A 23316-nucleotide genomic window follows, 5' to 3' on the forward strand; every position below is an offset into this window, starting at 1 on the left:
GATTCCCCCTCTCCCCTTCTCCTCTCCCCCTTCTCTCTTTCTCTCATATTCACACTCTCTCTCATTCCCCCCTCTCTCTCCTCCCTCTCTCTCTCCCCATCTCCTCTCTCCCCGTCTCCTCTCTCCCCCTCTCTCATTACCTCTCCCTATCCTTTCCCTCTCCTTCCCCTCTCTCTCTCTCCCCCTTCTCCTCTCTCTCCACTCTCCTCTCTCCTCCCTCTCCTCTCTCTCCCTCTCATATTCCCACTCTCTCATTCCCCGCCCTCTCTCTCCCCCCTCTCCCTTCCCTCTCCTTCCCCTCTCTCTTCCTCACACTTCCCCCTCTCTCATTACCAGCCATCTCTCTTCCTCTCTCATATTCCCACTCTCTCCCTCCTCTCCCTCTCTCTCTCTCCCCCCCCCTCTTTCTCTCCCCCCCCTCTCTGTCTCCCCCCCTACCCGGAGACTACGGGTTAAACCAATCTCCGGGCTGCAGGTTTACATTTAAAATCTCCGAGCGAGGTGCGCAAACTTGGGGGCGGCGGAGGGAGACGAGAACAGAGGACCGCCAGAGCGGCACAGGGCGGCAGTCAGAGGAGTTGGATGGCGGGAGGAAAGCAGGGCAGCAGAGGAGGATGGCTGGGGAGGAGCGCGGCCATGACCCGGAAGCCTTCACTGACCTCTCGGGCGGCATCTCCTCCTGCATGCTCCCGTCAAAATGGCTCAGCGACCACAAATGGTGTCGCATTGCCATGCCAACAAGATGACACGGCGCCATGTTGCCACAACAAGGGGCCCCCTGCAGCAGCACATTGCCATGACAACATCTCATGGCGCCGTGACATCACATTGTCATGGCAACGCACGCCATTTGATGTAACAAAGCCATTTTGTCTGGAGCATGCAGGGGGACATGTCGCCCCCAGAGAAGGCAAGACAGCTAAATATATAAATAAAAATTAAAAATTAAAACAAAAGTCTCTGGGTTATCATTCAGCAGAAGGTGGCTAATGAGCCTCTGATTGAGCCACCTGTGCTGAAGCAGGGATAAACCTGACCCATTGGGGGCGGGGGGCTTGAGGACTGGAGTTGAGCCCCCCTGCATTATAGAATGGATGCAATCCAAGTTCCACATGTGAGAGTACTGTGTGCTGGTGACCAGGTCATTCCTGTGCTGGTGTGGGAAAAATAACTGCTGTCCTTGCATTTGCTTGTAGAACATGTGTTAGAGCCGCGTCCCAGCTGCTTGTTTTTATTTATTAATGCCTGGGAACTGGCGGTCTTCTGGAGCTGAGCCGCATGCTTCCCAGCCCTGGTTTCCAGCACTCTATGGGTTATAGACCTCCCTCCAGGGGAAGGGACATGTCCGCCACATCTGGGGTCCAACGGGGCCACTGACGTGGTGGATTCCCATTGGACGGGCATTTAAATACCTTTAAGAATGCAGGAAGTAGCACCGGTAACTTCCCATTGTAGGAACCAATGTTATTATCCTCCCCCGAGATTAAAATAACGCGGCTCAGCTCTGCCGTACCCGTCCCTCTCCCTGCAGTGAAAAAGGGAGCTTGCTGCAGAATGTAAATGAAACAGCATGTCATCTTCATCCAATGCACAAGCCACTGATTTAAAGGGGGGGAAATGGCAATAAATATGGTGATTGTTTAACCTCAGAGCAAAATGGGTATAAAACGTTGATAAACTCTCCTTTTTGTTTTCATTCCAAAAGACACTCTTTTCATCAATTACAACTTGCGAGAGGTAAACTCTTGTGGCACCAACATACCGCGTCTCATAAACTTTTATTGGGAAATGAAGCCACGGGCTGTTTACTGTCCGTGTCTATTTTTATGAATTTGAAGAGCCAAGCAATGCAGAAATGAAAGTGTGAGCATATATCATGGTGCAATAGTGGTGAATACACTGAATTCATTCAGCTTCCATGCTCATTGCTGAATAATGCATTGCAAAGACAGTTGGAATGAATGTTAATACAACGTATGCATTGTTCAAATCACACACCCTAAGTATGTTTCCTCATACATTGTATGGTCGTAAACTGAATTTTGTGAAGTCCTAACCTTTCCTTGTTGATTTACTAGCATACCTTAATTACTGCTATCCCTTAATTACTGGCATACCATAATTACTGGCATACCTTAATTACTGGCATAACTATGCTGATATACAGGTACATCCTCAGCCTCGTTATCATACCAATGTAAGGGGGATACTGATACAATATAGATACAAAAGCACCAGTTGTTCGTCCCATACATTTATTTTAGAGCCTACACTAGCACCCCTCTGGGTTTGGGAGAAGTGGACAGTTGTTGATTGTGATACATTTTAATGGACCAGCATAGATGCAGTGATAGCATGCACAGCTTTGAAACCTCACAAATCTCTTCGTCATACATGTATGTTGGAGGGGTAATAATTGGGCATTCTCAACTTGTCATATTGAGTCAAAAAATAGACAACAGAAAAATTATTTGCACTAAATATTTATATAGCAAATTATGCAACATATAGCTACGTTTACTGAAGGATGTATTCTCTGTTCTAACGTGTTTTTGAAGGTCCAGAAAGGATTCTCAAATGTGTTCCAACTAATGTGTTTTTGGCATTTTAAGGACCCTAAACGTAGAGATGAAAAGGCACATAATGAAGTACGTAGTTTCCCTACATTGTGAAATGGAGCAAAGTCACGGATAAATCACATATATCTACGAGTTCAGGCACACATGCAAATCTGTACAAGTCTCTCCATATGTCAATTGTGTTATAAATATGACAACAGCATCAGTAAACTATACTTTTGTAAGCAGAAATAACCAAGATTTGTTTTGGCTCTTCTCTACTGGCGGAAGCCAGATGTTGAAGTATGGAGATTCCCACTGCATTGTCACTTAGAAAAAGTTCATCCATGTGCAAAACTACAACATATTTGCCAAATTGGCTATCCACTTACTTTGCAGCCTTTTGCACCCAGCACCCATGCAGTTATGACCTAGAGACAAAGTAGAAGCAGACATAGGAATAGAAATGGTAGATCTCCAAAAATAGTGGCAAACTGATAACAGAATGAATAAACATGCTCTGTTTATTTGTTCTGGGGGGGAGGGGGGTCTCAGAGTGACTGAAGAAATATAATCACTGAGGCACAGAAAGTAACAACGAAAAAGGAAGACACAGTGACACCGTTACAGTGAGAGATGATCAGATAGATGTGACAAAGACGAATGAGGAAGATTAATTGCATCGACAACCAATTAATATATCCCGCTACGTAAAAAATAGTTATTCTTCAAATGGGATTTCTTGGAAACCCAAACATTGGGAGAATGAGGTTCCCAATGGCAAAACATTTTTTTTGTGGTGGGTGGGGGAGGTTATCCAGGGTACTGTACAACATCTGTTAACCATTGTGCTAATTAACATATTTCTTAGAGAGCGGAAAGATGTGTGTATTTCTCTCGATGAAACTAAAATGACAGTATTGCAAAATGATATTGTTCAACGTGCTGTGAACATATGTATCTTGTTTTAGGAATACAGTACCAAACATATACTAAAGTATCACTTTCTTGTGCATCTTTCCTTATCCCTTTCCATGTTGTTTTTTAATGACATTATATCCTTATTAATATATTTGACACATTTACATATAGCTGTATATATAATGTCTTTATATAAGGTATGAGCACATCTTCTGTCTATAATATCCACGACTTGTCAAACACAGAATGCAAACATGCATGGATTTATGTACTTTAAATTAAATGGCACCATTCATCAATGCCTTGTGTACAGCACAATAGTCTTTTAAATAAAAAAAGGTAAATGACGTGTAATAAAAAGTGTATTTCATTTGAAAAAAAAGTATACATGATGGTAGTGTAATCTGCAGAAATACAAGAACAATAATGGATAAATATGTACAGAATACAGCTAGCTAAAGCTCAACAAATACCCCAAATCAAACGTGTATTGCCTTTGATGCCTCTGATGTCCTATATAAAAGGTAGCAACCGAACTCCAAATAATAGCTATTGTGAAATAATATATAATAGCGTTATGTTAAAGGTGAGACAATCATACCTCATCGGCAGATGGGAACGTCTCCCTTCTGCGCTTCATGCGGCGAATGGATTTCCAACTCATGCTTTTCTGCCCCAATGTTTTCCTCTCAGGGGTTTAAAGTGACTCGCCCGGTCTTACTTCTGCTCCCTTGGACATATTCTCTAACGTGGAAAACTGCCCAACTCACACCGGTTTCACAAGCTGCCTAGCAGTAATTGGCTGACTCCCTGACCCCCTCCCTCCCCTCCCCGGCTGATCTCCTCCTCCTGAGCCCAGGACAAGAAGCACAAAAACAAAGGAGGAGGGATAGTAGCCGAGAAAGCCCAGAGTCCACGGGCAAATAACCTCAGGAGCAGCCAACGCCAGTCCTCTAAGGCAACCAACAGGTCAGGTTCTCAGGTCCTTTGACTGAGCCACTGATTGATCCACCTGTGCTGAAGCAGGGATATCCTGAAAACCTGACCTTTGGTGGTTCTAGAGGACTGGAGTTGCCAGTCGAAGACTGAGCCACTTATTGAGCCACCTGTGCTGAAACAGGGATATCCTGAAAACCTGACCTGTTGGTGGCCCAAGAGGACTGGAGTTGCCAGCTTAAGTCTGAGCCACTGATTGAGCCACCTGTGCTGAAGCAGGGATATCCTGAAAACCTGTCCTGTTGGTGGCCCTAAAAGACTGGAGTTGCCCACCCCTGAAGTACTGTAGTTCCACAGCACAGGAATCATTTAATCTTAAAATAACTGTTGCTTAGGAACTGTAGTGTAAAGTGCTGTACCTCAGCCATATAAACAAAGGACGCATGCTTTCTTCCTCTCAATTATTTTAAGTGAATCAAATAAAACAATGGCTATTTGTTTCTATTCATCACATGTCGCTTCAGCAATGCATGAGGAAGCAAGGCTATTCTGCACACAGCACAGCATCCAACTGGTTCAGTACCAGCTATCTAGTTGGTATTAAGTAGTTCAGTATGTATGTATATCTTTATTTATATAGCGCCATTAATGTACATAGCGCTTCACATACACGTGACAATCATATCAATAACAAATAATACATATAACACATAATGGGAATACGTGCTTCAGACATAAAAGTAACATTTAGGATAAGGAGTCCCTGCCCCGAAGAGCTAACAATCTAATTGTGATAAAAACTAAATACTTGTGTGATTATGCTAGTGAAGTGTACATTGCCAGATGTATTACACTAATGTGTCATGCAGTCAGCTCAACTTTATTATGAGATAAGTTCTAAAGAAACATTCACCTTCATTTGATAAGGATAACAGCAAAATGCTCATTGTAGTTTGCTAAATATAACACGTAATTTGTTCTTTTTTTGTGCATGCAAGTTTGTTCGTGAATTAATTAGAAAGTGAGAAAAATCAGGTACCTCACTAGTTACAATCTCTTGTAAAGGTCACAGAGCTCGGCTTATATACAGCTGTATTCATCAAGCAAAGGAAGCTGCAGCAATTCTGCACACAATCTTTTACATGGCTTTATTGTGCGGATATAACTAGAGGCAACAGCCATAATGTTTGATTGATGTGTTAAGCAATACAATATGTCACTGGCTTTTCCCAGAGTATAATGATACAAAGTAAACTTATTCTAATAGGTATTACATTTTTTGCTCTTTTTTTTTATATTTTCAATTCATACAAGAAAACCAAGTCTGCTTTTTTATCAAAGCGATTGTGGCCATTTCCCACGCACGGCTGGCACTGGCCAAATATTACGTCCATGGGTTTAATAACTTGGCTTGCAAAACGTTTGAGAAACAAGATTAACGTGACAAAGAGGCAAAGAGGGCGCACTGCCCGCCAGCCTGGCCTTACATAGGCCCCCTGGAATCTCCTCCCCTGGGCGGGGGAGGGAGATGTGGGGGCGGCCAGCGAGGGGAATGCCAGCCCCCCCTGGTCATGAGACCCCTCCGCCTATGGCTAGGGAGCCGCCTGCTTTGCTATGCTGTAAACTCTTCTTGCGTGTCCAATCCGTGTCTATAAGGGTTTTTTAGAAGCGGTTTCACTAAAACTGCTATTCTAGTAGCTCCGTTATGCAAACTGCTTAGAAAAACGCGCATTTTTGGGGGTGGCGAGATTGGTGTTGGGAGTTACATCTACAGCCTGAAATATAGGATTGGCTGAGAGAGCAAAACCCATAAATCAGACCGCGGATGGAGTTAGCGCCAACTCAGGTCATTCCGCTTCTAAAGCACGCACAATCCGGGTAGTTTGGCTGTTTATCAGCGCGGTTTGGCACTGACAACTTCAGAGCTACGAGAATAGGCCCGCTACTGTTCCTCTATGAAACTCAAAGGGTTAGTAGACTATATCGGGGTGCAACATTTTTCAGGGGGGGCGCGGAAGTTGCAGAGGCACAGCGCTCTTCTCCCAATGCATGGCAATGCAGCATCAAATGACGCCAAAGACAAGGTAAGGAGGGGGCGCATGCAGGGGGGGAAAGCAGGCGGGAGGGGGGGGGAAAGCAGGCGGGGGGGGGGGGGGGGAAGCAGGCAGGGGGGGGGGCAAGTTTGCAAACTCCTGGACTATATGACAGTGCAAACAGATAAGGTTGGCCCTGTGTCCCTTATCCAGTATACACTGATATAGGTTTTCTGCTCTGTCTTGAACATGCAGCTATAAAGCACACACTTCTCTAGTAGTGAGAGTCACAGAATCCTATATCCCAATGGTAGGTGGGATTCTTTATATTGCTCAATCCATTTACAGCTGGAGAGGATTGCCACACAATATATTACAGGTAACCAGCTCTTGCCAATAAAACACTGAGCTGTATAACACACGGTATCATCCACTATACAGGGAGCAAGGACTGTTACAATTGTATGTCTATTTATATAGCGCCAAAAATGTACTCAGCGCTTCATACAGTACGGGAAATTATATAATATAATAAGTGCAGCACAATCAGACAATAGGAAAGGAAATCCCTGCCCCGAAGAGCTTACAATCTAAGTATACAGAATATCCTAATGAAACGGAGGCCGAAATGTAAAAAGTTAAATATTTATATCTTACCTTGATTATTTTTTTCCTCACAGTCACCAGGATTGGAAAAAACTAAGTGTACGTTATTCTGTTTTCTTCTATACCAGGAGACTCTCAGCCCCAGTCCTCAAGAACCCCCAACAGGTCAGGTTCTGTTTGAAATATAAAGTGTCCGGGAGATTAAAATGGAGCTCTCCTCACAGCCCAGTGCAGTCTAATGGTTACCATGGTAACCTTTAAGAAGCAGGTGAAGACACTCATGGTTTTTAACGCTAAAAACGCAGGGATATCCTTAAAACCTGACCTGCTGGTGGTCCCCGGGGACTGGAGCTGCCCACACCTGTTCTACGCCATATCTAGTCATACATGAACCACTGTAGGTGGGAATGTATTACAGATGCCTTGGTGCAAGCCATGGAAACAGCCAAAGGTACTCATTGTCTTTGCCAAATCTGGTCCTGTTTTATGACCCAACATTGCTCTGGTTTTAATACATACTCACCTTATACATCATATATCTCATTTAAAAGTTGAGATACAGTTCTTGCACGTCAACAATGTGTTAATATATGCTCAATGTTAAAAGAAAATGTTAATTTTTTTTATCTCTGTAATCTGTAAATAAGATTTTTTTTTCCACCCCATGTGATCTCAAATATCCAATCTCATCTTGGTTTGAAAAGAAACAGCAAGCATTGCGTTGAACCATCAATACAAAAATGCCATCAATGACTTTGTAACAACACAATCAATTATTTGCCTATATAGTGTAGCAGTTTGGTTACTTATAAGTTTCCGTGCTGAAGAAGCATTAGCCTTTCAGTTTATGTTAGGTAGAGATATGCAAACGTTTGGCTAAAGTTTGCCATCTCTGTAAAAGTAGCTTTTTCTTTTTAATGAAATCTGTCAAAATAAGGCAAAGTTCACCCCCAGTTTTTGCAGGGGTGTCATAGGACCAACGTGGAGTATGTGATCTCATTTTCTAAATGCAATTAAAGAAAAACATGGTAAAAATGGTGAAATGTTGCCATTTTTCGCCAAATTAAAAACCAAGGCAACGTTTTGCACATTTTGTTTAATAAAACTCCCTGCAAAATGCTACAAAATTACCGAAAAATGGGGGGGGGTGGGAGGGGTAATTAGCAAAGGGAGAAGCAGCAAGTTCACACATCTCTACTGTGAAGTTAAAGCGTTTCAAATGTGGTTTAAATATAATATTGATACTAGTGTCAATTGGGTGACTATAGTCTAGCAGATATTTGGTTATATTGTAGTCTGGATAATATCTAGCAGATAAATAAACTATTGTACGTCCTGCCAGTGAGTACTCGCACTGGTAATACATTTTGGGTCTTTATTTCTTTCTTTCCTTCTTTCTTTATTTCTTTTTTTCTTTCTTTCCCCCTTTTAAATAGAGACAAAAAGTGACATGAGACCCTATGAGAAGGAGCTCAAAGAAGAACAAAGACTCGCATAACAACATATAATCAGTATACACGTGAAAGGGTTAATGCCCAGTACATAAGGAGCAACTTGGGAGCAGTTACATGGGTTAAAAGGAAGAATTAGAGAGGATTTACATCATGTGCATACAACAATCGCATTTATCAAGTTCTGCATCTATTACCATCATTATTTCTATTGTCATTGTGTTCATATTTGCTGTGTGGACAGACCTATTGCGGTCATTCTCCCTCCGGTCATTCTCCCTCCGACAGAGGTGAAGACGTTTCACAGTTTAGACCTGCACATTTGGCTATGCCTTGACGCGGCTTGCAGGGTTATAATGCTTTGGCCAATGGGTTCAACTAATAGAACCTTACTCATGAGAATATTATTATTGAAGTATTTAACTATATACTATTTGCTAAATATTTTGTCACATTGGATGTAGTATTGGGCTTTTCAGTCTTTTGTTAAAGAATTCACCCGTTTTTAAAATCTTTGCAGAAACAGAGATTTCGGAAGAGGTCGGGCTCTGCTCTGTATCAACTCATCATTTCCTGCACAAATGGGGACATACTGTACTTTGGGCAGGGCTCTCGACTTGGAAACTTGGGGTGACATATGTGAATCGACAGCTAACACCTCGATTTGTACAACTACTTAAAGGAGCAATCCAAACAATATCCAACGTGTGTTTAAAAAAACAAAATCAGTTCTGTAGTATTAGATAAGACTGGCTACATTTTTTATTTTTAAATTCAACTCTTAATGCCGTTTTTAATGAGTTTTAAAGCATCCTTTGATTTCTATAGCAGGTTTTAGCCCACCTCCCCAGCAGTGCAAGAGCTTTGCAACACTTTCCTGTTTGTGATAATGTGTTGTCAATATTCCCAGCAGTTTGAGTTGCAAACTGTAACAATAGATAATGTTACCTTAGTAATATAAGAATACATTGTAGCTGCTGAGTTATACTGACCGAAGTATTGATTTGAAACTCAAAGGTAGCCATTTAGTGAACCCTGGGAAACAGAATTTTGCTGATCGATCACGGGAGAACCAATCAATTAACAGCTTAGGTTATTAGTTTTCAATAAAGGTAATCAAATGCTGCATATATTAAAACAAAAAAATGTATATGTTATTTTTTTTAAGATGCTTGGATTGTCTCTTTTAGAGAATACACAATGCTACGTGTCTCCAGTACAATTTAGGAAATTCAATAAAACTCCCCCCCCCCTCCCCCTCCACCCCCCTCTTTTTTAGTAAATGGGGAAAACCTATGTCTCTGTCCCACGTCAGGTGGTATTGCCCCAAGATTGTCCCTCACTAGTCTAAGAAATAGGGTTTGGGGTTCTGGATCCCTGTGTTTCCCTCAATCAGCCGACTCCAAAAGTAATTATTCATTCTAGAAAACATTAAGTGCTACCAATTGCTCCGTCGCTGCTAATTGGAACAATGGGAGAGGGAGTGGCTCAGTGAGTAAAAGACACTGACTGGCACTGAGAGTTTGAAGCAGGGGAGCCTGGTTCAATTCCCAATGTCGGCCCCTTGTGACCTTGGGCAAGTCACCTTATCTCCCTGTGCCTCAGGCACCAAAAACATAGATTGTAAGCTCCACGGGGCAGGGACCTGTGCCTGCAAAATGTCTCTGTAAAGCGCTACGTATAACTAGCAGAGCTATACAAAAACATGCTATTATTATTATTAATCCAGTTATCCCATCCATATTATGTGTAAGAAGTGCATTGTGGTATGCTATTACTGTTCTATACACAAACTGACCCATTTTCCGAGGGCTGATTGTGCTACATTGCATAGAGTTTGGGACCCCTGACATGCTAATGTTAGTGACCCTAACTTTGACATTTTTCTTTATTTGCTGATATTGTGTACCCCTAATTCTGCACTTTTTTCTGTACCCCTACCATATTGATCTCAGGTCAGTGGTGGTGGTGTAAACCTAGGGCTTAGCAGCCTCACCATGCATCACGTATCTAACCCTTGCTTCGAGTTTATTTAAAGGGGCACGCTGAAATATATCTTTTTTTTACATAGGTGGGTAGCAGACAGTTCCCGGAGTGGCACCACATTTACTTTCAGCTCTGGGTTCCCAGTATACTTATTGGGATAGGAGACACCGGTACCATGACGGCCACCATGGTGGCTTCCTATTGGCCTATGTGACACAAGATTTAAACCACCATTTAATTTCCCCTAGAGAGGATGAACTGGCGGCACCTTCCCTGGTAGGTATCTCAGGGGATCCCCGACACAGCTCAGCTCCCGAGACTCCCTGATTCCCAACCATGTTAAAAATAGGAGGGGTTAAAAATACATTCTGTGAGGGGAAGTGCTCCTTACAGATGGAAGTCGGTTGCTCACAGATATAGACTCTTGAAGGTGCAGTTTCACTTTGAATTTATTGTATTGCAATTTAATTATACCCCTATATCTTGCTACTGTATCACCATACACTTCGATATTATAATACAGCTGATACAAACACCACGTGTGAGCACACTCACATGTCCCAGACAGGTCTGCAGCCCTGTCTTCCCCATTATCTCTTAGCGCACAGTGCTTCCACTGAAGCCAGGGATTGTGGGTAAATGACATGCAAATGAGCACTACAAACTTTCAAGCCAATGTTTCAAAAGTGAGGGGCATATTCTGATATATTATACCAACGGCTGCAAAAAAACGGCACTGGCACATTTGGCATGGGCGCGTGAACTTTTAAAGCCCAACAGGCCATGAGCGCAGGAAGGAAAAGGCGCGGAGTGATTACTGGACAAGAATAGTGTGTACACTAGACAGAGAGCGGGAGGGGGAAGGAGACAGAAGGGGGTACAGGGGGGGACACAGGGGGAGACAGGAATCCATACAGCAAACCCTCCAGCACTGTGCAACTGGAAATAGGGACATGTCAGTCACTCAATCCTGGATAGGGGATCGTCCAAGCAAGGGAGCACTTCCGAATTAGGCACACGTCATTTACTACATGCTAAGGTAATTTTAGCAATAAAGTGTGTATTTTAGGATTTACTGCTATATACTTACAGTATATGCATAAAAAATGGTGATAAATCCCCAATAACGTGTTGATAACTTACAGTATGAAATTAGTCACTAATGTTCAAGCTGATATAATTAGCTGAAGGATTTTACAAACTATGAGACGTAGAATAGGAACACCTGGTTTTTAATGGGTACAGGACAGAAAAACTAGGTACAGCACCTGCTAAATAGGTACAGTCGGAGGGTATGTGCAAGGGAACGCATCTACATACATGTACATTCAGTCCACGCCCTCATCTGTCTCCCCAATAACAATGAGTATGACTGTAAGAGGTATGTTCAGGAGGATTTCTATGCAGTGAAAATACTTTTTTTTATTTGGATTTAGGTAATATTACTATATCTGAGCGGCTTAATCTGTCATTGTATTTCTTCAGCCCGTGCAGTGCCACCATGTCCCACTGAAACATAATCAGAATCTCAATGTCTAAGGTGGGAAGCGCCCAGAGTTCTAACTGATGTGGTCATACAGGGGGTACATGTCAAAAAATAAATATCAAAGTAACAAAACAGAACAGATTACTATGTGTTAACATAAAGACAAGTATTGGATAAGTTAAAGACAATTTGTACCGAAAATTGTGACTAACTACTGTGCGAGGAACTACACATTTACAGGCAAAGCTATCTCTTTACCTCGAAAGGATACAGAGTCATTTATCAAGGACCACGAATAATGTGAAAACCACACGCCGTTCCCCTTAGCAAGTGTAAAAAGGGACGTGGGTCACGCAGAAAAAGTGGCCATACATATTTTCATCCAACCCCACAGCTGCAATTCCTGGTTTTCCACTCACCATGTTGTACTGGAAGAAAGCCACTTTTCCACCATTTTGAATAATGATCAACAGAATACAACAAATATAACAAATGAGGACTGACCTGCGACCCCCGTGATCCCCGCTTGTGGTCCCACTCTGGATGCCCCATTAACTGAAAAGAGAAAAGGAAAACCATGTATTATTTTCTATATGTAGATTAAAAAAAAAATAGAAAAAAATACATGTGTTGAAATGAAAACTTATTGCCACATATCAGCTTTGCATGTTCCACTACACGTTAATTTAGTAGTTCAAAATTAGAAGACCCTTCCAGTTAGAACAGTGCAGTACATGCCTTAAATATGGCAAATAAAAAGTGTCAGCATATCCATATTCGATGTAGACATCATGGCTCATGACTGAAGAGGCCACAACCCATGTCCCTTTCTTAATCCAACCTTCACCCTTCCCCTAAACCTCAAAATAAATCTGACACAAAAGATGGGGTTAAATGGTCACAGTTTATATTAGAATTACAACATCACCAATAATGCCCGATCAGATTGCCCTTCCACGGGGGGACCTTCCTTCGGGATCCCTTCTCTCCGGGGGCCCTTCCATCGATGGCCCTGACCCTTGCAACCGCCATCAACCACTACTTAAACGTACTAGCCGTGCCGGCCTATCAGGAACACACCTGGTGATCGACTAAGACCAACTAGAAGGACACCGACAGGCCCACTGCCCTAGCCAGGGACTTTCACTGTCCTCACCACCATATAAACCCTGAAATTCATGCTGTATTCAGCCAAGGTGCAATCTGATCAAGCTCCCCTCCGCTAACTGTGACAAACAACAAACCATTCACATGCCCCAACTTTTTCCTATATTTTATTTTATACCCCCAACAAATCATACCCCACCGGAGACCGCCGGGCGGGAACTTTCCAGAAACCAGTAAGGTGATACCCTCACCAGACCCTCTTTAACACCACTTTTATTATTCCCTTCCCCTCCAACTCCGCTCGTGCCTTCCCTAACCAACTGACACCCCACTCAAACCTTTCCTCTTCAATGGACATTGCGTCATGTCCCCCTTTCTTAACGGTCCTGGGGGTTCTGTAGTTAAACATGACCAGTGTGTGCCACACCAGTTATAACCAAGTTTGGAATTTAGTGGAGGGCCCCACTAATGTGAAAATTTTCTGAATATTTTACTGACCTATAACCAGTTACTGACCCGTCATGGGTTGGAAGAGATTGTCATAACAAGTAAGGGGTTCTTTACCAATTTCTTCAAATAAGTCCATTTATGTGCACATTTTTAGATATCATGATGGAACTCATACATTTTAAATGACTTTTCGTAGCATGATCTTTACACAAAACAACATACAACACTGACTTTTAATGCTAAAATAATTCAATGTTGAAAGCCGGGACTCACTAAGTGCCACGATGACCAGATGATCAGACCCTGTCCGGCAGCTAATGCTGAGCCGGGGTGCGATATCCCACCGCATCCACCTTTAGTGAAGCTCCTAACTGTTTATAAACTCTAAATAAGATTAATGTCTCCATAGAAATGTGGCTACACCAAGAACATCCTTATTTTTGGAAACTAACTATCTGAAATACCAAAGCAGAAATAAATTGACTGTAATTATTGTCGAGAAATTACTATAGTGACTTTATTTTTTAACCCTCCACTGCTACTTAAACTATCCTTCATATTATCTTCTACAGCATTCTGTCCTCCTTGTGTTCCTCTCCCCACCATTGAGACTAGCGGAGCATTCCATTTGCATGTAATATTCTAACTTTTCTACTATACACTGGCTTGCTAAATGTAATAGCAACACTGTCCCTATTGCCCATCTCCTGCTGATTTTAACTATTACAGTCCATGTTTACTAAGCAATGATATTCCAGAATACAACTTTCAGAGCTGGAAGACACCGTCTGCCCATTTCCATGAACGAGCGGTAAGGTGACTTACAGGGGCCAGAAAATGTGTTTTTCTCTATACTTTTCCAAAGATGAGTAGGTTTGCATGGACTGGAGATGAATGGGAAGAATCAGGCAGGGAGAGACACCACTTTATGAAGAGGCTGCCCAGTGTTGCTGATAGCAGCCAACAAAGGAAACTAGCCACTCACCGCTCACTACTAGTGTTAGCACCAGCCATTAATTCATTTTCAATGAAAGTCATTCATCAGTATTCCTACTTCGCTTGTTTGAAAGTTGGTAACTCAAAGCATGGGTGAGAATGAGCACAACCCCAACCCTCAGAATCAGTTAACATCTTCATTGATAAGACATTTCTACACATTCATAATCCTTGTTTTTAATATTTGCTTTAATAATGGGAATAGATCCATGAAATACAACGGAGATTTCTGTTGCCACGATACCTAAAATGTAATGTAACAGCTTTCTATTCATTCATTCCTGACAAACTGTTCCATTCTATTCCTCTTAAATCATTTCGATCTGAGTGGAGACACATTCACTCTTAAACCGTATGCTACATTTACATTAATTAGTTATCGTTATCATTTTAAAATAAATTAAACAGCTATCCCTGTATTTTGGGAATATATTTATTTTCATATTCAGTACCCGGAAGTTCCCTGGAGCTTAACCAGCTCCAGAGACCCCCTAGTTCTTGAGATATTTTCTTGTTCATGTGCTGCCGGGATGGAAGTCAAATCAGAGATGGCCCTGGGGTTGTCCTTTAGGTTTCGGAAGGCACAAATTCATGCTCCGAGGACATTTCCAGTTTCCTACCCATGGGAGTGAGGCCATGATGGCAGTCTTGTTGTTGTCCCGAAAGGGATCAGAAACACTGGTACTTAAAACCGTATATATCTCAGGAACCTGGGGATCTCCAAAGCCGAACATATTGAGGATAATCTCTGGAGGACCCCCGGGCTCTGATTATGTTACAAAAAAAAAAAAAGAGTCAAAGAAAGGTTTAGTTGAGGGATTGCAGCTTTAATTAAAATAAAATGTTCTTCATGTTCACCTAAATGCCTATCCTACATTAAATATGATCAAAGTCATATCTATAAAGCCCGAAGGAAGGTAATCTTAAGGGTATCAACATCTTCTTCTTGTCTTCTCCGAAAAAGTAACCACAAAGGAGTAGCCATCAACACACAAGTGCACATGTTTGACTTCTACTTTTTTTCTACAATTAAAAACAAAGTGGACCTTTAAATATTGAATCACGCAAACATCTTTTTTACATAAAGGAGACCCCCTTCCCTCTCTTCCCCCCTCCCCCCAATCCCCAACCCCCCATATCCCAGACATTGCTTTACTGCCCAAATATCCTCGGCTACAACCACATGGCACCCGGTGATCACACAGTTCTCTGTTACACAGTATATCTATTTTTGAGAATCTGCCACTTTCTAAAAATCAAGAATTTTTGTAAAAATGTTTTGTGGTAGATAAGGAAGACCAGCCTGGGGAGCCACGAAGCGCTCAGGTAAATATGCAAACAAATGCATTCATATATTTATAATCAGACAATGCAATGGAGAAAACTATTGTTAATATAGTTGTCATATTTGCCAAAATAGTAGGTATCCTGTATTAAAAAGCAAGTGAGGTCCCACTCACCACTTGCCAGCAACTGGAAACATCTCCAATCTGTTATATAAATTCACTGTTTATTAATGTAAAGAAAATAAAAACCCCACATGTGAGCACATTCACCCATCTCAGACAGGTCTGCAACCCGCCTTTCCCCATTATCTCTTAACATACAGTGTTTCCACTGCAGCCAGGGATTCTGGGTAATAACATGCAAATGAGCAAACTGACACTTTTTGCTTCTAATCCATTGTAACATGCACCCCTTTAAGCTCAGGCCTGTAGTATTACACAGCTTTTCAGCACAGGCAGAGTTAAAGAAGTGTATTAATAACACTATGAAGAAAGGATTATACAATTACTTCCTCCCCTTAAAGATAAGTTAAGTTGTCAGTAATAATGCAATTCTTGACATAGTCACTGATGTGTATATATTATCATATATTCTTGTCAACAATATTTGGGGAATAGTGAACACAACTTATAATTTGAGCTAATTACCAAACAGTGCAAGGTGTATAATCAAGATTCAATATTTTCAGTTAATCAATGATCAGTAACGATTGATCAGTGTATAAAGTTGGTTAACAATCATAAAATAAATATATATATACAGTGGTTGACAAATCACCAAAAAATCTACTCGCCACACAAAAAAATCTATTCGCCACCTAGTACCAAACGTATGCTGCTTGGGCCAATAGGCGCTCGCCACGATGTTAAATCCACTCGCCCGGGGCGAGCAAATGTATAGGTTTGTCGAACACTGTAATATATATATAAGCTCCAAAGTGGCGAATTGCAGAAAACTCGCAGTAACTTTAATGGAGGTTTTCGTCCGAACACGTTATCGTCTGCTTATTAAATAAGTTCCTGAAAGAGTTGCCACAGAAATAAGTGGCATGAGACTGAAAGGACGAGCATTGCAGGGGGGTTGACAATAACATTATTGCTAAGAAAGAAAATAGGTTCTTTTCAGCCTTGCAGGACTGTAACAAAATAGCAAGACAGCAATAGAATGAACACAAATTAAACCGGTGCAGTGGAAGGCAGAAGTATTACTAATACTCCCTTTAAATATAGTAAATATAGGGAACACATCAGGTAAAGAGAAAGTCACTTTAGGACACTGTGGGCGAGCGTTGTTTGGTAATAATGAGAAAGTCTAATATCAACAGATATTTGGTTGATCGAAAAAGAAAAGGAAAAAGCTGTTTAAAATGAGTTCCCGGGCCCTGATGGGATCTACTGAAGAGTTCATCAAGAAGCTCAACTTAGATTATTTTAAATCCGGCATACTTAATCTACCAGGATTGTGGTACGTCCGGTGCAATGCCACGACATTAGGCGAAAGCAGATGTAGTGTCTTAGATTGCAGACAGGAAATTAAATCCAAATAAGTTTAAAGTGGCTATCCCACACGGCATGTAAACAAATATTACCGATCGGTGTAATCGGCTTCCTGAGTAGAGACGGGCACATTTTTTCATCGGATTTGACTCTGACGCACATCGGTGAGTTCCTCTCAGCAGAGGAATTCCGTGGATCAGTCTCAGAAATACAAACCTGCTACATATTGTCTATCCCTGAAAATCTGAGCGATGGATTGGAGGAGGCGGTGGATTGTAAAACCGATGGATTTGAGGCACAAAGTAATAATAGGTACTGAGGGCTCTGAGTTACTGAGGCCAGGTGAGATTAAATAAAACACAGGTTTTCTGACACACACAAGTAAAATCAAAGTGAAGCAAATAAAGCAGATTTAATAGAGAAAGTAATATAACTAAGTGAGCTGGTGACTTGAATTAGTACTTCTAATCTTATAAAGGATAAAGACAGTGGGCCATATTTACTAAGCAGGGTTCTACCATAAGGCAGCTTCGGTGCTGGAATACATTACAGCCTATTCAAATAAATGTACATTAAGGTGTCTTACCGCGCAGAAGGTGTCTCATTACAGAAGTCTGCGTATTAGATATGCTAAGATTTTTTTCTTTGTATAAAATAAAATTGATAGATGTTGTACTTAGGTACAATATTTGTATATGCATTCCTCTGGGTCAGTATACCAACATACATAATATACTGTACGTTTGTAACTGCGTGAGCTCCTGTACTAGACAAAGGGACACATTCTAGTAGCTGAGAGTCGTGCATATCCATGCAGATGGAGGACATTCCACTCGGATTGGCAGGCTTTGCTATTCTGTAAGCCCTTCTCGCGTGTCCAAACCGGGCGGAAAAGGCTTTTTTTAGAAATTCAAAATCCGAGCAGAATTACCCAAACTAACATTTTTTGACAAGTGGCAGGTATTCTATTGCATAGTTGTTATATTTTTTCTATTTGAATAAAATTGCCTTTTCTATACTCCGGAGCACTGTGGACAACCCCAATGGTGTTGGTGTGTGTGTGTGTATATATATATTTATTAGATCCAAAAAGCACACATATGCCCAACCTTCTACAGGTGACCCTGGCACGGAAGGAAAGCGTACTGTATATAGGAACAAAGCAGAAGTCCAGATCACCTAATAAATTCACATATAAAAATATTCCAAGTGTGCTGGACATCTACTTTGTTCATATATAGAATACCAGGCCACTCTACATCCCCAATTGTGTATTGCACAGTCGAGGTGTCTTATTACAGATCTTGAGTTTTACATTACTCTTCCTAGGATTCCCATATTCAACAACTTGCCTAAAGTGCACAAGAGTTTGGTCAGTCCTCCCGGTAGGCCCATTGTTTCTGGGATGGAGTCGATGACGTCCAATTTGTCCCAGTATGTTGATTTGTTTCTACAGACCTATGCTAAAGTTCTCAGGTCACATATTAGGGACACTCTGTTTCTCATCGGCTCTGTCTCAGGTATAAAGTGGAAACCATCATATCAGTGGGCCACTTTTGACATCCAGTCACTATACACATGTACAGGACATGACAAGGGCCTGTCAGCAGTACAATACTTTTCAGACAAAGACACCAAGATGTCACAGGCTCAAAATACATTCATTGTATCTATTATTAAATTTATTTTGACACATAATTATTTTTTATTCCAGTCCAAGTTGTATTTACAGATCTGTGGAATGGCCATGGGCAAAGGGTTCGCAACCCAGTTATGATAATTTTTTATTTTTGGGGGGAAGGATGGTTCAGTCTGGACCAATAACCCACTGGGTGCAGGCCTGTGTACTATGGCCGTTTCATAGATGATATCCTTATTATTTGGGATTCTGATTTTGGTGATGTTTTTGAGTTATTTGCACATTTTAACTCCAATAAGAGTGGTTTGGCTTTCACAAATGTGGGAGATCCTGTTGAGATTGTCTTTTTGGATTTGCTACTCAAAGTGGATTCGGAATTTACCATCCAACAGATATACATATTAAGGAGGTGGCAACTACTAATTATATACATGCTGACAGTAGTCACCATCCAAAATGGCTATCCAATATTCCTTTTAGCCAATTCAGTAGAGTGAGGCGCAATAGCTCTACTGAATTGGACTTTGTCACCCAGTCAAGTTTGTTAAAGGAAAAATTCACCTCCAATGGTTATGATGTCTCCTTGGTGGAGGAATCCTTCCTGAGGGCAGCCACTCCTGACAGGGGTGAACTGCTTTAGGTAACTAAAAACAGACGAATTGATCACTCTACTGTTAAAAATACATATTTGAACAATCAGACAATTTTCTCCACCACATACAACCAGTCCTCTAAATCTCTTTAGGCTATAATGAAGAAATATTGGGGTATTTTGAAGGGTGACCCCATTTTTGAGGGTAATCTATAAGATGCTCCTTCTATAGTATATAGAAGAGCAAACAGTAATAAAAATATTCTGGCACCCACAAAACTTAGATCTATCCAAGGACCTTCGTTGTGTTTGAGACCATCGGGAAACTACAAGTGCAGTAGGGGTAGATGTTTGACATGCACCTTTATGGATTGCAATAAAGATTATAGCTCCTCCAATGGGGAATCCTTTAAAGTTAAAGGGTTCATAAATTGTCACACTGAATTTGTGGTGTACCTGTTAACCTGTACTTGTGGCCTCCAATATGTGGGTCGGACTAGTCGGCCACTGAGTATAAGGTTTCTCTAACACAGAAGGAATATCATTAATGGGGTAACCAAACATTTTGTTTCTAAACATTTTCTATTGGTCCACAATAAACATCCTGAGGGCATGACAATTATGGGTTTGGAATATATCCCACCCTCCGTCTTGAAAGGTGATAGATTGAAACTATTATCCAGGAGAGAGATACTGGATTTTTAAGTTGAATAGTTTAGTGACGCATGGTCTGAATAAAAACTTGGATATAAGTACAATCGTTTAGGTTCACAGTTTGTTTCAGTGCAGGCTTACGTCTTCTTTTTCCATTTCTTTTTATTAATTGTTCCTGATGGGATCATTTTTAAACATTTTTAAATATATTACATGTCTATATCCATTTATTTGAATTTTTTATATTAATTTCTATTAGAGGTTATATACCTACAGGTATCGATGTTTGATCCAATACCATAATTAGGTAATTATAAAAAAAAAAATAATACATATATCATTGAATTAATATTGGTTATATAGGGAGGGAGGCCCTAGTTCCCTCCAGAGCTTGAGATATGGAAGAGAGCGCAAGAGCCTTATTTCGTACAGTGTCAAGTTATATAGATATCCCCTCAAACAACATAGGGAGAGACACCTGTGCTCAAAAAGAAACACAGCTGAGGAACCTGGGATATATGCTATTATATATGCACGGGATATATGCTATTATATATGCACGGGATATATGCTATTATATATGCACGGGATATATGCTATTATATATGCACGGGATATATGCTATTATATATGCACGGGATATATGCTATTATATATGCACGGGATATATGCTATTATATATGCACGGGATATATGCTATTATATATGCACGGGATATTTATAGGAGACTCACCGCCGCCCTCATAAAATATTTCCAGAAGACCAATACTAAGTCTAAGGCCGCGCTTATAGTGCATGCGACGGCAACGTCACCCGAAAACAAATACATTGCCGCCGCCGCCGCGTGTGCTTATAGTGCACGCGACGGCGACAAGCGACGGAGCGACGTTGCCGTCGCAAAAACCTGAAGCCAGCAAAATTTGATTTTTTAAGGGCCGTCGCATCACGTGACGGCCCTTGAACAAATCAAATTGCCGGAAGCCCGCGACCCGGCCGCCCGGCGAAACATAACTTTCGCCGGTGGCGACGGGTGATGTCACCCGCCGTGTCTATAGGCACGGCCTAAGGCTAATGAAGGAGGTGCTGGTGTCAGGTCCAACAGGCTCAGAACCCACAACCTATACTCTTCTGTGCATCAGCTCCAGCATTGACCTAAACCAGGTGCTAGAAAATGCACTGACACAGCACACTTTTGAGCGGTAATAGTCACACCTGTAGGTCCCGCCCCCTTGGTGCCTTTATAAGCAGACCATGTCCACTTCCTGATTGCCAGTTCAATGTTCCTTGTGCATTAAAAGGAGCACACCTGAGATACCTGTGAGACATGTCTCCCCTACAATCTATCATAAATGCTGCTGCCAGAATCACTCTACTCTTTCCTAGATCTGTCTCAGCATTTCCCCTCCTGAAATCCCTCTCCTGGCTTCCGATCAAATCCCGCATCTCACACTCCATTCTTCTCCTCACTTTTAAAGCTTTACACTCTTCTGCCCCTCCTTACATCTCATCCCTAATTTCTCGTTATGCACCATCCAGACTCTTGCGTTCTTCTCAAGGATGTCTTCTTTCTACCCCTTTTGTATCAAAAGCCCTCTCCCGCCTTAAACCTTTTTCACTGACTGCCCCACACCTCTGGAATGCCCTTCCCCTCAGTACCAGACTAGCACCCTCTCTATCCACCTTTAAGACCCACCTTAAGACACACTTGCTTAAAGAAGCATATGAATAGCACATTGGATAATCCTGAACACATGATACATAAAGCTTGGCCCCCTGCAGACGCACTTACCAGAATGCCCTCCTACTGTCTCTGTACGTTCTCCCTACCTACCAATTAGACTGTAAGCTCCTCGGGGCAGGGACTCCTCTTCCTTAATGTTATGTTTATGTCTAAAGCACTTATTCCCATGCTCTGTTATTTATATTATCTGTTATTTATTTGATTACTACATGTATTACTACTGTGAAGCGCTATGTACATTAATGGCGCTATATAAATAAAGACATACAATACAATACAATGTGACAATGGAGTTTCCCAGTATCTGGTTTAGGTCAGCGCTCGAACCGCTGCCCAGAATAGCAGAGGTCGTGGGCTCTGATCCTGTTGGGTATGAAACCAGTGCCTATCTCTCTTTAAAGCTAGCACCAACTACAGTTCATTCCACGGCCCAAACAAAGTGCCACCTGTAACCAATAAACTTTTATAGACGTGGTTTAAACGATTTTAATGCAGAATACAGCTAATTGTGACTTTTTATTCTGTGATTTGTGACCACGTCAAACTCGCAACTACTAGTGCAGGGGGTGGCCAACACCCGTCCTCAAGTCAATGACTGAGCCACTGATTGAGACACATATGCTGAAGCGGAGATATCCAGAAAACCTGACCTGTTAGTGGCCCTCGTGGACTGCAGTTGCCCACCCCTCGTATATCTAGATCAGGGCTTACCAGCTATAGTGTAGCAATTTGTTAAATACAAACAGTGCTCAAATACTTCGACAGTTCCTGGTGCCTACAGCAGAAATGTGTGATACTAAGCTCATTATAACAACAACAGGCATATAGCAATACAGGCAGTCCTCGGTTATCCAACGGAATCCGTTCTGGAAGTAGCGTTGGATAGTGAAACCGTTGTAAAGTGAGTCCCATGTTAATCAGTGGCGGTGAGCGTCGGATAACACATTACGGCGTCGAAAAACGGCCCTCAGGGTTGCATTGTAAAGCGTTGGATATGCCATTCGTTGTAATGTGAAACGTTAGATAACGAGGACCACCTGTAGTGTTCAATGTGTGCACATGTTTACATGCATGACTTTGTCAAATAAAAAGCTTCAGTGTGGTGTAGTTGAAATAACATGGTTTACACAGGCACATGTAATAGTTAACATTGAAGAATAAATGTGTTACAAAGAACCTACATTCTACAACAGAACACAAATAACACAACATTGTGTTTTACTAATATCTTAAAAGGTAGCAGCGTATGTAAAACATTGTGTTTCAAAGCGATACCATGCAGGTAACTTGGGAGTTAAACTACTGCACAGTCCAGTACACATGTAATCAATTGCTATGTAATTAACTTCCTAGAACGAGACAGGAGCCAAGAAAGTC

General features: G+C 41.6%; 1 protein-coding gene across 15 annotated transcripts in view; it reads right to left on the reverse strand.

Annotated features, from left to right (window-relative positions):
* Positions 1-23316, reverse strand: part of PDE3A (phosphodiesterase 3A) — a 355481-nt gene that overhangs the window by 125967 nt on the left and 206198 nt on the right. For 6 of the 15 annotated variants that reach the window (XM_075602952.1, XM_075602957.1, XM_075602955.1 and 3 more), the window contains 2 exons: positions 12482-12532; positions 2951-2989 (listed from right to left, as the gene is read on the reverse strand). The exons of 1 other annotated variant lie outside the window; for it this stretch is intronic. In XM_075602952.1, the coding sequence (XP_075459067.1) occupies positions 2951-2989; positions 12482-12532 (90 nt within the window). Of the gene's footprint in view, positions 1-2950; positions 2990-4080; positions 4237-8418; positions 8480-12481; positions 12533-23316 lie in introns of those variants that run through there. 8 more of the 15 variants (XM_075602953.1, XM_075602958.1, XM_075602965.1 and 5 more) reach the window with 4 other exon arrangements.

This window comes from Ascaphus truei, chromosome 5 (genome assembly GCF_040206685.1).
Source record: "Ascaphus truei isolate aAscTru1 chromosome 5, aAscTru1.hap1, whole genome shotgun sequence".
Lineage (NCBI taxonomy): Eukaryota > Metazoa > Chordata > Amphibia > Anura > Ascaphidae > Ascaphus > Ascaphus truei.